Source organism: Camelus dromedarius, chromosome 1, assembly GCF_036321535.1.
Source record: "Camelus dromedarius isolate mCamDro1 chromosome 1, mCamDro1.pat, whole genome shotgun sequence".
Lineage (NCBI taxonomy): Eukaryota > Metazoa > Chordata > Mammalia > Artiodactyla > Camelidae > Camelus > Camelus dromedarius.
The window spans coordinates 69,533,601-69,550,432 of NC_087436.1; the positions used below are offsets into that span (position 1 = coordinate 69,533,601).

General features: G+C 34.2%; 1 protein-coding gene across 1 annotated transcript; it reads right to left on the reverse strand.

Moving 5' to 3' along the window:
• Nucleotides 1-285: 285 nt before the first annotated feature.
• LOC105090957 (sulfotransferase 1 family member D1-like) lies at nucleotides 286-16,308 on the reverse strand. The gene is given in 7 exon segments (XM_010982367.3): nucleotides 286-436; nucleotides 2,454-2,634; nucleotides 5,456-5,553; nucleotides 7,910-8,036; nucleotides 12,361-12,458; nucleotides 13,289-13,414; nucleotides 16,159-16,308. Coding segments are annotated over 7 exon segments (891 nt in total). The 5' UTR covers nucleotides 16,307-16,308; the 3' UTR covers nucleotides 286-323.
• Nucleotides 16,309-16,832: the final 524 nt, after the last annotated feature.

A 16,832-nucleotide genomic window follows, 5' to 3' on the forward strand; every position in this document is an offset into this window, starting at 1 on the left:
ATTCATCCATCTTGAAGACTACCTTAAATATCTTCCTTACTAGTCCAATGATGCAGCTTTGAATTAAAAAGATTTTAAATTTCACTTTATTATTTAGTCTTTAAGAATAATAAAAACATTGTAGAAGGTAGTCAAAATCATGGAGACAGTATTGATTTTTCATACATAAACTTTGATATTTTTTGAATATTCTATTACAAACTAATATTTGTTAAAAAGGAAACACTACATATAGAATTTTCTTTCACTAGACATTTGAAGGGATTATTTTATCTTTCAATTTAAATGCCAGCTAAAGGAGGTGGGGAAAAAGCGGATATTTCTTAGATCTCTGAATGAAACTGCAATGTAGACCCTTTCATTTTCTTTTTATAATCTTCCTCAAATCTTTCATACTGGGCTACAGTGAAATGATTTTTCCAATCTCCCAAAACACCTGAAAAAGGAAGAGAGATGGTAAATTTGAGACTACTATAAAATATCCTTCTAAAACCAGTTTTAATTTGAATTGCCACATTGTAATAACCTCTAGCTTTAGAATGCCGTATCTATCCACAACCCTATTCGTCATCTCCTACTCCCACTCCCAGACTCCTGGGCCCTCTTAGTTTTCCAAAAATCCCCATGGATTTTTTTCCAATATCTTATGTAAAAAAAATAATTTCCTAAATAGCTTCAAGAAATATCACTGGGAGACGTGTCTCAAAATGTTTACCTTTTGGCTTCAAGAGATTTGTTAACAAAGGATACAGAGAATTTTTTAGGTATTTTAAAATTATATTTTCCAATGTCAAATAATAATTTATTTTAAAAGTTCTATGATCAAGTAAGATTTGGAAATTACTGGGTTAAATGTCATTAAATATATTTCTTAGATATATTAAATTAAATTCTACATATATTAAATATCTCTCACAAGGCAACCTAGAAGACACATTTGAAAGCACAATTTTATAGGAAAAAAAGGGAAGAAAACATGCCAAAATAACTGTCAATCTGACCCAGGATTTCTCACCTTTGGCATTTTATTTTTTATATTTATATCTCCACTGCTGACATTTCAACCTAGACAGCTATTTTCTGGGAAGGATGTGGAGGTTGCCCTGTGCATCATAGGACATTTAGCAGCATTCTTGGCCTCTGTACATTAGGTATCAATAGCAACCCTCTAGTCATGACCATCAAAAATGCCTCCAGATGTTGTCAAACATCCCCTGGGAGGCACAATCATACCTGGTTGAGATCCAGATATTTCCAGCAAGACTTATCCATGGCACACTTCCTAACTTTCTTAGAAAAAAAAAATCTCTATACTGTACTAAGACACATTATAACTAAAATTATCCTTAATAGTCCCTTTATGGGCTCTTCTCAAAACATCTTTCTCCAAACCATCTTAGATTACACTCATAATTATTTACCCTCTTCTTCACTGTAAGATTTTATATCTCTGCCCTTTGTCATGTGTTGTGTGATTCCTCCTTGCCTCATTAACTTTGGGCTTTGATTTTTGATATGTTTTGGTGAACAGAATGCAAATATGTGCGTTATATAACACATCTGAACAGAAACTTCAAAGGGCATGGCAAGTTTCCAACACCTTTCTTGCTTTTCCTCTTTTCCATGATGTTGGGCATATCTCACAAGTGGGCAGCTCTTTCAGCCCGGGTTTCAGAAAGAGGAGACACAAGAGGCTGAGACCATGAGAGCCAAACAAGACTAATCAGAGTGAAAAAAGAATTGAGCAAAACTCCAGGTGGCCAACATACACCAGAATTAAAAGAAAAATAAATCTTGTGATTTTAAGCTACTGAGATTCTAGGGGTTGTTTGTTTTAGCAAGATGACTAATACATACACAACTAATAGACTCAATCAACCAATCTCTGCCTCTCTCTTTGTCTTGCCACCCTGGCCCCAAACACACACACACACACTTCCACTCAACATGCAATGCATTCATTAAAGGACAGTTTTGTGTAAGATGCTAGCTATACACTGAGTTCAGTGCTTAGGATGCAATGATTTACCATACTCAGAGTAACAATCTCAAGGAGTTGAGATTTTCCCCTCATTATTTTAGTATTCTCAACATCATTTAAGCTTACTACTGACCATAGCAAAAACCTTGAGGAATATGAAGAATATCTAGATAATTCATACAAATGAAAGGTATTTTTCTAATACAGCATTAGGTGCCCAGACTCATGCTTATCGGCACATAGACTCTTGAGTAAATATTTTTCATTAGAAAGTTTATCTTACATGTTAGAGTTTTAGCAATGGTAAAATATCTTTGCCACAAATTATTTCCTCTAAGGATTTTTTTCATATTTTTCTCTCCCTAGCATACTTAATCTTTTTCTTGACTACAATATTGCTCTTATCTGCCCAAATATACTGTCCATTAGGTGACTATCCAGCTGTACAGAAACAAGCATATGATGTTCTTACCCTTTCTCATGAAGGGAGACACAGAATGGTCCATACTAAATTTTGGTACAGTGGTATAATTTACATTAGGATTCTGCTTCATAATGTCAAAGGAGCTATGATAGAGGATTTTCTCCACAGTTTCTTCTGGCAGGTCTTTATCTAGAAACTTCAATAACTTCTGAATTTCACTCTTTGGATCCTAAAGAAATTATAAATAAAAAGTATTATTTCAGGTCCTTTTAGTCACAAAGTAGGCAATGCATCTAATAAGGTTCTATATATATCAACATGGTGGAAGAAATGATTTTATATTTTTATGTGCACTTTTTATTTTCCTTTCCAGAGTGCATATCCTATTCTTGGTTATACCAAGCAACCATCTGCTAGAAGGAAGATTGACATTTCTTTTAAAAAAAAGCAAAAAAAAAAAAAAAGATTAGTACTCAACTTTTCACATTCTAAAGTAGAATCTGTAGAAAACAGATGGTGATAAAGCAATCTACTATTATCATAAGGTGGAATATTCAAAATCCCTTGATCTCATTTTTTAGCATATTTAATATCAAGAATAGATTACCTACTTAACATTTAGAGAAGAATTAATATGAATCCTTCTCAAACTCTTGCAAAAAGTAGAAGGGAACACTTACACACTCATTTTATGAGGCTTGCGTTACCCTGATACCAAAGCCAGGCAAGGACAGTAGAAGAAAAAAAATTCAGATCGATAACTTCAGTGAACACCAAACCAAAAATGCTGAGCAAAATACTGGCAAAAGATATTCAGCATGTTAAAAGGATTATATATGGTGATCAAGTGGGATTTATTCCAGGAATGCAAAGATGGTTTAACATCTGCAAATCATCAATGTGATACAGCATATTAACAAAATGAGACGGAACATACCTCAACACAATAAAAGCCATATATGAAAAGTCTAGAGCTAACATACTCAATGGTGAAAAGCTGAGGGCTTTTCCTCTAAGATTCGGAATAATTGTTAGCTATAGTTAATAATACTACATTGTACATTTGAAAGTTGCTGAGAGTAGATCTTAAAAGCTATCATCATGAGGATAAAAATGTGTTAACTATCTGTGGTGATAGATTTCAACTAGACTTATTGTGGAGATGATTTCACAATATAGACAGATATTGAATCATTATGTTGCACACTAGAAACCAATATTACATTATATGTCAATTATATCTAGATAAAAATAAAGAATAGGTTACCTATCTCAGAGAATTCTCTTACAGTGGGAAAAAATACTCTTTCTACCTCTCATACTTAAATAGACTTTTTGATAGTCTGAGTATAGGAGGAGGTCAGTAGAATACAATCATGTGTATTTTCCAACCTAAGAAGTGCTGGGGAGGAGGAAGAGGCAATGATAAAGAAGAGGGATCTATGTAATGTACTTCTTATGATTTCCCTTCTCTGTGCATCAGGACTGTGCATAGGACAGCTTGTTAGATACAGTGGCTCTAATAGAAGCTATTTATTGTAACTACAGAGCATATCTTTGTGTAAATAAGACATACACCTTAATTATTCAAGTGAAAGAATCACTATGAAAGTTGAATTCCCAGTTATGCCAAATCTATTATGTGAAAGTTAAATGGAAAGGTGAAGAGGAAAGGTTGGACTGCTCAGTCTTAGAATGATAAAATCTGTGGTGGATCTGATGACACAGAGACCCTGGAACCCTTGAACAATTTTGAGCTTTTTCTGACTGTAGATGTAACTTCTCCTGTATTTAAGAAGACTAAGCTTTCTCTCCTTGAAGCCTTTTTAATGACTTAATGTGAAAAGTTTCCTTTCAAGATAATGTGGAAGAGGTATCCTCTTCCAGACACACTCCAACCACTATTCGTTGCTTCAAGACCCATGAGTAGGGAAGCATATCACCCCATAGTCCAGAATGACCAGTGCTAAGTGGTTTAAACAGGATGCAGAAGAAGCTGAGAATTTGACTAAGGAATCTGCCATAGGGGTCACCTTAGTTGGGTAAGGTGGTTTCTCTAGGGGCTACGGAACAGATTTCCCAAATAAGAGATGAATGGTAGTTAAAGTCATCTAAAGGAATTTAGATGTGGACAAGCTTGTTGAGAGGCATTCAATTTAAGAGATGTGAAACATTCCTTAAATGGGCTGTTTAAATAGTCAGATAAGGATAAGTGTTTATTCAAATTGGAGAGTATTATTCTCCATGCTAATAATCAGACAGAAGAAGAAAAAAAAATAAAAGCTAGATGTTTTACAGTTTAAGTAATGAAATTATATTGTTTCCCCACTGCACTTGTGACATGGTGAAACAACTGTGAACAAGATAACCTTAATTTCTATATTCAAGGAGCTTCCATAATAAATAGTACAGGAGACCAAAAAAAGAATAAGCAAAGAAACTCATACATAAAATAATTAGTAATGGTGGTGGATACAATGAAAAGAACAATAGCAGCACAAGAGACTTTAATAGGTAACAGCAAGGTAAATTATTTTACATTGTGGCTGTGGAAGAACTCTGGAGAGGTAACATTTAAGACATGAAGGATGAGGAAAGGTTAATGTAAAAATAGTGGGAAAAAGTATTTCAGGTAGGCTCACTTGGTGAGAAGGAAAAAGAGGCACCTCAAGAGGTTGGTGAGATAGAGACTAATGCTGAATTCAATATATCATCTTAATGATTTTATATTTCACCTAGAGACAGAGGCCGTTGAGAGATTTGAAGGATTGGTCGTACCCTGAGTTAGGTTTTAAGAAGATCGTTCTCTCTGAGTGGATCATAGAAGCAAATCAGATAGTTCAAATAAGTCAAGATAGTTGCCTGAACCAGAGTAGGAGGCAGTGATGGTAGAAAGAAGTGGATTAAGTGAAAGATCAATTTTCAAGGTAAAGCTAATAGGATAGTAGATTAGTCATAGTTATAGATCAAAAAGAAAGAAAAGTGGGATATAAAGAAGATGAATCTTAGGTTTCTTTAAAAATAAAGAAGAAATTGCACTTTGCTCTTACCTCTTTCATGTCCTCATAGAATAGGTAAAGAATATGATGATACTCTTTCCTCTTCTCCCACCAGCCCTTAACATGGTCATATCAAGAACCAAAGGCCACTAAATTGAAGGATAAAATGTTTCCAAAATTAAACCTATTTACACGAAGTAAGGAATTGTTAACCATTATTCCCAGTCATCATTATCAATACATACACATCGATTACTTATTAGTTCAAGAATGCGGAGTGGTAGGACAAGAAAAGTTTATCAAATAACCCCTGTTCTCACTGAACTTACAATCTGCTTGGAAAGGATAAAATAATTCTGTTATGGGATAAATTGTGTCCCCCTAAAATTCTTTGAAGTCCTAACCCCCAGTACTTCAGACTATAATTGATTTTGGAAATAAATTGGAAAAGGAATTATTGAGCAAAAAGGAACCAGAACTTGAAGATTTATAAAATTCTCAGCTTATCTAGTTATTTTTTTATTAAAGTACAGTCAATTATAATATGTCAATTTTTGGTGTACAGCACAATGTCCCAGTCATGCATGTGCATACATGTATTCATTTTCATATTTTTTCATTAAAGGTTATTACAAGATATTGAGCACAGTTCTGTAAATTCTCAGCTTATCCATATTGCAAAAATATGAGAAAGCATGCTCTGGAGAGACCACCAAGGGTGTGGCTGGACAATCTTTATCAAAGAGATTAAATGTGTGACTTGTGGATCCAATAACTCATCTCAGGAAAAACACTGCCAATTGAGACTAAAGGGGACAGTGGCAGGATGCAGTGCAGGAAGATTCTTGTACCCCTGGGATGCTACAGACGAGAAATTAGCCAATAGAGCTATCTGGCAGTGGACATACTTTATTTTTCAAGAATGATTCTGAAGAAGGTTCAGGGTCAGCAGGGCTGTCACTGTCACCACAGGCACAGAGGTCATGGGCCTGGGGGGTCGGTCAGGGCATCCCCAGTGGACCCAGAAGGCAGAGCATCAAGTCAGAGGACTATTCCCAAGCCTTAACATCTAATGGGATTTGCCCTGCTAGGCTTCAGGCTTTCTTCTTCCTGATTTCTCTCTTTTCATATAAGAATGTTAACCTACGTGCCTGTCCCAGCATTGTATTTTCAAAGGAGATAACTTATTGTTTGTTTTTACATATTTACAGCTTAGAGAGGAATTTTTTCTCAGGATAAATCATACCATTAAGTCTTACCCATACCTGATTTTCATGATAGTTAGATGATATTTTAGGCTGAGTTGATGCTGAAATCAGTTAAGACTTTTGGGGATATTGGGACGTATTTGGCATGCGAGAAGAATATGAATTTTAGGAGGCCAGAATGCGGAGTGCTATGGGCTGAACTTTGTGCCCCTCAGTTCATGTGCTGAAGTCCCAACCCCTGTACTTCAGAATGCGACTGTATTTGAAGATAGCATCTTAGGTAATTAAATTAAAATGAGGTCATTAGGATAAGCAGACATGCACACACAGAGACTATCACGCAAAGACAGAGGGAGAAGATAGCTACCAACAAGCCAAGAAGAAAGGACTCAGAAGAAATCAACCCGAGAACACCTTCAACTCGGATGACTTCTACCCTCTGGAACTGTGAGAAAGTGAATTTATGTTGTTTAAACCACTCAGTCTGTGTTGCTTTGTTGTGGTGACCCTAGCAAACAAATACAACTATGAAAAAATAAAGCTAAAAATACAGGAGCAAGATGGCAGACACTAAGGAACACAAATGCCACAGTAAGTGGTACTGAAGTTCTTAGGACAAGGAGAGTAGGAGAGAAAAACAAAGAGATTGAGAGGTTAAGAAAGGGCTGTGGAGGAGGTAGACTGTATTTAGATCTAAGAAGAAGAGTTGGGTTTTAATAATGGTGAGAATGGGTAGATATTCTATGGACAGAGAACAGTCCAAGCAATAGCAGTGGTAGCAATTTACAGGACACCATTGAAATGCATTTCCTCGAAAAGAGAGTCATTGTAGAAGAATATTTATATGAGAATTATAAGAGAGTTACTGTTATGGGCATGAATACGTTTCCCTGAGAGATAGAAGAACAGAACCTTGACCATAAAATTTTCACTCAAGAATTTCCAGTTTATGTAATAAAAAATGAAGGAGTGGTAGAGAAAAGAGTGTCCAAGATCTATGTATAAAATCAAAACAATACAATGGCATGGACAGTAAGAGAAGAAAGCACTTCGTAGTGGTCCCTACACTAATGAAGGAAAGAGAGAAATCTCTTATGTCGCATATCCCCTAAAAGTCCTTAATGGGAAGAGACAACTATATATTCTGCTTTGTCTGTCGTCTTCCTAATACGTTAGTAGAGTGCTGGGTACATACTAGGTTTATAATACATATGAGATTTATATTTAAAGTTTACACCTTTTTGCAAAAAGACTTTTCACTATGGAACTCCATGATCAAAGTACAAGTTGTACCCACCCTTCCTGGTCATGAATTTATCCAGGAACTCCGCCCAGGTGCCAGGCTCGGGGTGCATTTTTGCCATCTGGTAGAAATAATAGTAAGACACAGCCACATCTTTGGCATTCCGTGCCAGATAGACCATCTGTGGGGAGATAAGGAAAACCATCATTTTGCTTATATTTTTGACTTGTTTGTGAACTTTTGCTTACCTTAACAAAATGCTTATTTTCTCTGTTTTATTTCTTAATCCAAGCATTTATATCTATAGCCTTATGTAGTGTATTCACAACTACATATTATGTTAACACAAAGACTTCTCATCTCTCACGCCCCTGCTTTGTCTTCAGCCTTTGAAAAGAAGAACATCTCTTAACATATGGAAAATCAATTATAAGAAGAATTATAGTAAATATTAAATTGACAAAAATAAACTAATGTTGTTGCTAAATGTAGAATATTTCTCTGTATCACTTGTTAAAACTAATAATGATAATAAGAAGTAAATTTTTAAAGCTAACAAAACACCTTATTTTTCATTGAAAATAAATTATTATTTGGGTAAATTTAATCAAGGAAATTAAACATTCTTCATTCTGTCCATGATCATGGCTACATAACAATCACTGCTGCTTATAATGATTGGCATGAGAATAAAATTTATGTATGAAGACCTCAAGCCTGCCTGGAGGCAGAATTTTGAACATGTTTCCCGATAAAAATGACATTGCTATGCCTCATTGGCAATTAGGTCCACTGAAATCCATTAAGCCCACTTCTCCACTAAAGCACAACTAACAATACTGAGGCCCCAGCCACCCATTTGTAAATATATATCTAAGGAAGAATATAGTTCAGGAAGAAATCTCCTTTCATCTAAGTAGAATCTGAGCTTCCTTCTTGTCCAACTGATGGGAAAAGGAAACGAAAATTTTTATAATCCCAAATCACTGGTAGTAGTTCTGATATTCTGGGGCAAGAAGAGGAGGAGAAAGGCAGTGGCTAGAAAGGGGTTTTTCAAAAGTTTGAGGGTAGAGTTTTGAGAATTGAGATTCTATTTTTGACGGAATTTCTTGAGAAAATACTAAACCTTATAAGCAGGCTCAATAACTTCCTACTTCAGTCCTGAGAGACTATGGTAAGGAATCAGCATTTTCTTTTCCTATCATCATCACATCTAAGTTCCTTAAAGAGGTCTGTTTCCCCTTGCCTCAGTGTAGACAGGAGGCTATCTAAGGATATATCCCCCAGTTCTCTTAATAGCAAGGGCATGTGTTTCTGGGGGCTTCCATAGATTTTTACTTCTAGATTTAAGATGATAAACTGTATCTTTACATCCTTATCACTTTTGCTTTAATTAGACTTTAAGTGATAAAGGAAGTTACACACAAACACACATATAAAACCTTTGTATAACAAAATTGGAAGCATAATCAATCAGTTTTTCAAAGGGAAAACAACAACTGTTTTGCTCATTTTATGAAAAATGCTGTGGCAATGGCATACTCTAAACACCTTTCTCATACCTAGGGATTCGGTGATTGCCCAGCTCTCCAGGTTCATTTTCCAGACACACTGAGCCACTTGTGGGATCTGACACATGCCTTGCTCTTCCACATCTGTTAGGCTATGTGCATATACTTTTCTCTCTGTAGTAACATGTTCTTAGATCCCAGAGAATAGCTTGTGTTTGCATTTATAATGACAATCATCATATCTGGTACATACATGGTACCATTTCCACAGATGTTTACTGACTATACACTTATTGAATGATTTTGCTTATTGAAAGTTGAAACAGATAAAATACCAAAGAGAAATAAAGAACTTATAGTTAAATTTCAATATCCTTCTGTCAATAACTGATAGAAAAATATAAAGAATGAGAAGGGTGACATTAATCCAGATTCTGGCCATTAAAAGGATATTAAAGGAATTTCATGAGCAACTTTATTACAAAAATTTGAGAATTTAAATGAAATGGACCAATTCATTAAAAGACACAAACTACCGAAGATCAGGTAAGGTGAAGTACATTGTCTACATAATCCTATTTCTATTAAATACGTTGAATTTTTATTTAAAAATCCTTCCAGATAAAGAAAATTCCAGGCTTAGATGGCTTTGCTGATAAATTGTACAAAATATTTAAGAACGAAATAGTACCAGTTCCAACTAAATACTTGGAAAAAAATTGAAAAAGAGTAAATACCTTTCAAATCATCTTATGAGGCCAGCATTACCCTAACAACAAAGAGATTATTCTCTAATGACAAAGACATTATGATAGCAAAAAGTAACTATAGGCCAATATTTCTCAAAGATGAAAATTTTAAAAAATTAACAAGTTGAATCCAACAATATAAAAAAGACAATATATCATAAAGAAATACAAGATAAACAGATTAAAATAATAGAAAACCATACAATAGGTCTAAATAGACATAAAAAACAGACAAAATCCAATATCCATTCCTGATAAAAATTCAGCAAAGTAGGACTTAGAGTGGAACTTCTTCAGCTGGATAAGAGCATACACAAAAAACCTATAGGTAACATCATCATTCTTAGAAGTGAAATATTCATGCATTTTTTTCTAAAGTCAAAAGCAAGATTTCTGCTCTCACCGTTCCTATTAAGTATTACGTTAGAGATTCTTACCATTTCAAGAGGGCAAGAAAAAGAAGTAAAAGATATCCAGATTGAGAAAAAAAGAAGTAAGAATATTTTTTATTTACTGACAGAGTGAGCATCTATATAGAACAATGAGTGAAATCTATTTTTTAAAAAGCAACAAGCTCTATTAAGTAAATTTAGCAAGGTTTCGAGATAAAAGATCTATGTTCATATACTAGCAACACTTGGAAAATAACGTTAGTGTGTCTGTGTGTGTGTTCATGTGTGTGGGGAGAGAGAGTGATTCAGACATTTTTAAAAAGAACATTGCTATTTCTGTTATAGGTATTAAACAGCACTGTAGATCTAAATGGAGTAACTGAAACAATAAAGCCTACAGACGTAAACAGAAGGGAGAAGGTCTTCATGACTTTGGGCATGACTTTTTTTTTTTTTAAACAAATACAAAAAGCTCTAACCATAAAGAAAAAAAAAAGACTGATAAATCAAGTAACTTCAAAATTAAGAACTTCTTTAAAAACATTATTAAATGAAAAAAGAAAAAAGAAAATGGGATAATATAAAGAAATTAAATTATCCCATCAGAAGACTTACATCCAGAATATATGAAGAATTTCTACCCTAATAATAAATAAAAAGGAGCTGCTATAGAAAAAAATTGCAAAGTACTTGAACACATACCTCAGAAAAGAAAATATCTAAGCTATGTAAAGACATTTCACCTAACTAGTCATTAGGGAAATACAAAGTAAAACCACAATGAGATGTCACCAGACATTTACGGGTATGGCTAAAATTAAATATTTTAGCTATATTTTGCGTTGTTGAGGATGTAGAGGAACTTCAACTCACACACTACTGGTCAAAGTGTAAGCTGGTACATATGATTTGAAAATATATTTGAATATATCTTCTAGAGGTGGACAAATACGTACTCTAAGATCAAGCAATTCTATCCAAGATACATAACCAAAAGAAACGTGTACGCATATGTGCAATGAAAGACTTGCTTAAGGATGTGCCCTGCAGCACTAGTTTAACTCCTGACAACTAACAACAACCTAGCTGTCCTACTGTGCCGGGGATAAGTAATTTGTGGAATATTCACACACATAACGGAACACCTTACATCAGTGGTTCTCAAATGATTTATCAGTAGTATAAATCAAATATACTTGGAGGTCTTATTAAAACTCAGATTGCTGGACCCGTACCCAGAGTTTCTGATTCAGTAGATCAGAACTGGACCTGAGAATCTGCACCTCTAATAAGCTACTTTGGGCCAGGATACCATAGTTTGTGATCCAGCAGGCTACATTACAGAAACAATACAAAGCAAAATAACAAGCATGATGAGAATTGATCTCATAAATGTTATGCTAAGTGACATAAGTTAAATATTTAAGTGTATTTATGATTACAGACAAAACAATCAAACTATTTTATGGTGAAAACATTCGCTATAGTAGTTATCTTTAGATAGGAGTTCCTGCCTGGAAGGGCACAGGAACAGAAGTTTTGGGGTGCTGGTAAACTTCAATTTATTATCCGGCGAATTCTAGTGTATTTAAATATCCATTGTTTAAAAGCAGACAGTGAATGAAGGGGTTTAGACAAGAAGGCATTTTTGAGAACAGAAAACCCGAGCAAGTCTCAGTGCCTGCACATTGAGTGCAGTCCTTTATTTATATCACTGATGTCCGCTGGTGTTTGGGATACAGGAAAAACATTATATTTTTTGCAATAATTTATTCAGAGGTTGCAATCTGTCATCTTAATTTCTGAATAATTAGTAAAAGAACACAACACATTTTTTTTTTTTAATTTGCTACCTTGCAGTTATTTTTCCAAAATGAAGAGGGGAGAAGTTGAACCGGTAGATGTGTTTTCACTAATCAAGGAGACTGCATGTCATTCAATTCCTCAACACCTACAAGCACAAAAGTTGAGCTACATTATAAATATGGAATCATAAAGGTCAATTGCAATATAACCTAAGACTTTGTAAACATTAACCCAACAGTATGACTTGAAATGGCTATGGCTTTATTGGCCTCAAATACTTCTAAAATCTACAATGAGAATAGAAACTGGTAACATCTGGTCAGTTAGGCTGCTTTATTTATAAATAGTAGGGCTTATTATCTTCATAAGTGTCTATAAAATCCTCAGATATAATCCCTTGATGAGGCAGAAACAGCAGTAGTTCAAGTGTAAGATGTCCTAATTTTTCCTTCATTTATTTCCTTCATTCTTCTTTTTCTTACTTAAAATATAAGGAAATTGAACTAGAGGATTTCAAAATTTCTTTCCAGCTTTCTTATATTCAAATCCCAAAGCCAAATTAAGCCATGAAGCTTAGGGCTAGTTTTAAACAAGGTCATATATTCTCATCCTCCTTTTCTTTGAGTCTGTAAACATTAGCTACATAGCAGTAGACATGATTCTGTATTGGATCAAACACTGAATTTTCTACATATAATCATCACACATTATTTAAATGTTGAAGACTTCCATCCATCCTATTCAGAAAAAAAAATACACTCATCAAAATCTTCTCTTATACAGATATTATCTTTGGCTGGAAGATGAGCACCACATAGCTACTGGCATAACAGAATTTCTCCTCTTCTATTACAGACACTTATGATTCAGCTGTCTAAGGTTGTTCTGTATCATTTTCCACCATGATTCCTCCAGACACCACAAAAAGCCAGAGGATTTATTCCTATGGTGAAAAGGAACATTAAGAGAAAATACAATTTGTGATTCCAGGAATTATAAGTTCCATGAATGGCACTCGTTTGAATATTGCGTCTTGTTTACATTTCTCCACATCCCCATTGTTACAGATCAAATCCAATATTTCACTGATCCAGGTTGTTCCTGAGGAAAAAGAATGGGAGGAATTCTAAACTTTTCTGTTAAAAAGACCATGAGAGGGTTAAAAGAGGTAGAGAAGCCATGTAACATCAAAAACAAAAATGTACTCTTCATTTCCGTGCCTTTCATCTCTTCTCCCTTTTCCTAGGGGACATCCTTATCTACCTTGAACCTGTATGTATATATATAGTGTGTGTGTGTGTGTGTGTGTGAAATATGATTAAAATAATCAGAAAAGTAAGACATGAAAAGGAAGCAAACATGGAGTATAAAAGGGCCAGTATATAAGTAATGAGAGCACACCCTCCTGGGTGAAATGGATAGGGTAAGCAGCTAATTTCAATGAGTCTGACCGGCAACTTGTACATTTCCTATTTAAATCAAAAAGACCATTAGGCTTTGGGACTTAAGAGTACTTCCAGTAAAAATGTTCAACATTTGGTGAAGGGGTGAGGCATGAACAAAGAGAACTTTGTGATTGCATCTGTGGAGACCAGTGTGCCATTCACATACAAAAGACCATAGACCCTGACTGAGCAGAACAGATCAAGTCACTCTGATCTTTCTGCAGTTGTGCCTCACCAGTCTTTTGAGAAATGGGTCTATAGTGTATGAAGCTATGATCGACTCAGTTGTCTGTGGCACTCAGTCAGAGTATTGATGCACTGCTAAAAAAATCAATTACAATGCCTAGGAGAAAAATATCTTCTTAACTGTTTCTGTCATCTTCCTTTATAATAAATGTGTAATGCTAGTGTCTAAATTGAATAATCATGGGTGGAGACTAAAAATTAAATTAAATAATTAATCTGTGCACACAGCAACATTTCTGAAGAATGCTCTGCACAGGGATGCACCTTTCGATTGGCTCCAGATATTAGAGTACTTTAGACTTCCTTATTATTTAGTCCGTTCTTGTGGACAACTCTTTCTCCTTCTTGTCCCTAAATCATGAGTATGGGACTATCTTCCCCATCCTTCTAACACAGACAATTACAGTGCTAAGAAAAAGATGAATCAAATCAATACTATCCTTAAATATTTTGCTGCCTGATCTGACTTAGGCTTAAGCAATGATTCATGGGGAGAAAAAGGGATCTAAATTCCAAAGTACAGTAAAACACATTTTATTTCCTATCAGTGGGTGATTAAAATTGTGGTCAATGAAATCTGATTGAAAGGAATGTCAATTTAGCTACGCTTTGAACTTAAAATAAACATTTGCTTATTTTCCATAATACTTGAAAAAAATGGCAAATGGTTTAGGTCATATAAGGAGTTAATTAACTTGAATCCTTTATAACAAAATCAACAGGACACTGATGTATTAATAATTTTAAGACATGTTTTCAACAGCTTGTAAAGGGGACAAAAAAAAAAAAAAAAAAAAAGAAAAGAAAAGAAAAGAATACGACCAAAGAGCATATGTTAATTTATGTGTAGCCATTTAGGTTTTACTATGTCAGAAAAAAATCAGCCTCAAATATCACTTCCACAGATGAACTATTTGTATAATGGTTGCTTCCAGAGATTGTTGTAATGGTTTCCTGCTTGTTAATATATCAAAAAATAGCAAAAACAAAAGAGCCTATACATTCTCAGGGACTAACCTTTCTTTTCTAAATTATATCTCAACAAAGAAATGCGAAGTGGTTATGGTCCTAAACAATTTGGGTTTTGTGAACTCTTCAGAGAGCAAGGCAAGTAGAACAAAAGAAGGAAAAAACAGCTTTTGCCAAAACAAGCTTGTTTTTCATGTCTGCAAAGATCTGTATCATACATTTGTTTACTTCTGAGCAGGAACCCTATGCTCTCATGCAGTGTTTGTAATTTTGTCACATTAGAATCCCCCAAGTTCAGGGCTTTTCTCCTAGAACTTGTTATATATTCCTTTGAAGTAATTTTGATATTTATAATCTAAAAAAGAAAAGATCAATAGTCAGTATATTTATTAAAAATTATTTTTTCTCAATTCCTTTAAAAAATGAGGCAGGAATATAAAGGAAAGTTGACTTTAGAGAGTGTAGTAATTAGAACAGTTGATTGATTATGGGCTCAAGTAAATGAATTAGATAAAAGGCAAGAGAGAGTTTCATTTCTCTGATATCTGATATTTACTGCATAACTGGAAGACTCTATTGTTAAAATACCTGGAAAAATATAAATTTATTTTATTAAAATATGGTGGATTTACAATATTGTATTAGTTTAAATTATATAGCAAAGTGATTCAGTTGTATATATATTTTATGAAAAATACAAATTATTGATTCTTATTGAGTCATATTAAATTCTCTTGAGATCATATACTGAGGTCAGTAGTTTTTTAAATTTATAACAAAATATTTTCAAACAAATCTATAAAATATGTTTGAAATAATACAATATTATTTTATAAAACATGTTTAAATATTAAAATAAGTAAAATATTTAAACATTAAAGTGTACAGAAAATGTATATGTATACATATTCTAATGTACCTACATCCTTTATATATACAGTTTTAATCATTTTTATTTGAATTTAAAAAACAAAAGGCAACAGTATTAATTTTTCCTCAGATATAGCCTCCATTCAATTGCAGATCTTTCAAAATAAGAAGTGAGTCTGTGTAACTTAATACAAAACTGTCCCATAACTCCTACACATTTCCCTTGTTCCCTTGTCAAGTGATCTGCAGATCCCTGGGCTTACACATACTGATCAATAACTAGCCAGCTAGTACAAATAAATAAAAGAATCTTACCAGATTTCAGGTAGGTTGAGATCAGAAGGTCATCTGGGTGGCTCTCAAATGATTCCACCTGGGACCACTCCTCAACAGTGCTCCAGAAGAGGGGGACGCCCCTAACATCCACTAACTCCCTCCTGAAGATATCCAGCTTGCCGTCCATTTTTGAAAAACTAGACTTTAAACAAAGGAGAGCACGCAAAATAGTCTTTGTTTTAATAGCATCAATAAAATTGAAAAGTAAATCAATATTGTATTAAATAAATTAATATTTCATTACTCTAGACTAGCAGCATAGATCACAGTATTGTACGTTATGAATCAGTGGAATGAGAGAAGGTATTACAAAGACTAAAGAAGCCTTGCACAAATCATTTCATTTGTACTGCTTCTGTTAAATAATAACAAAGTTATTTGTTATTATTTGGAATCTTTGTTATTATTTGGATTCTTTGGAATCAAGAGACAGGCTTAACCACAGCACTCCACCAACTCACTGTAATGTGTATTTGAACAAGTCCTGTAACTGCACTGGACCATCTTAACTGTAAAAACAGGGCTGATCTAAATTAGTACTTTCCTCCCCTGAAATCACAGGGTGGATTGGTAAATTATTCTATCTAAATTATCTACAACAGACCACAGGAATGAAGGCATATGGGGAGGGGAGGGACGCAGCGCTCGACTGT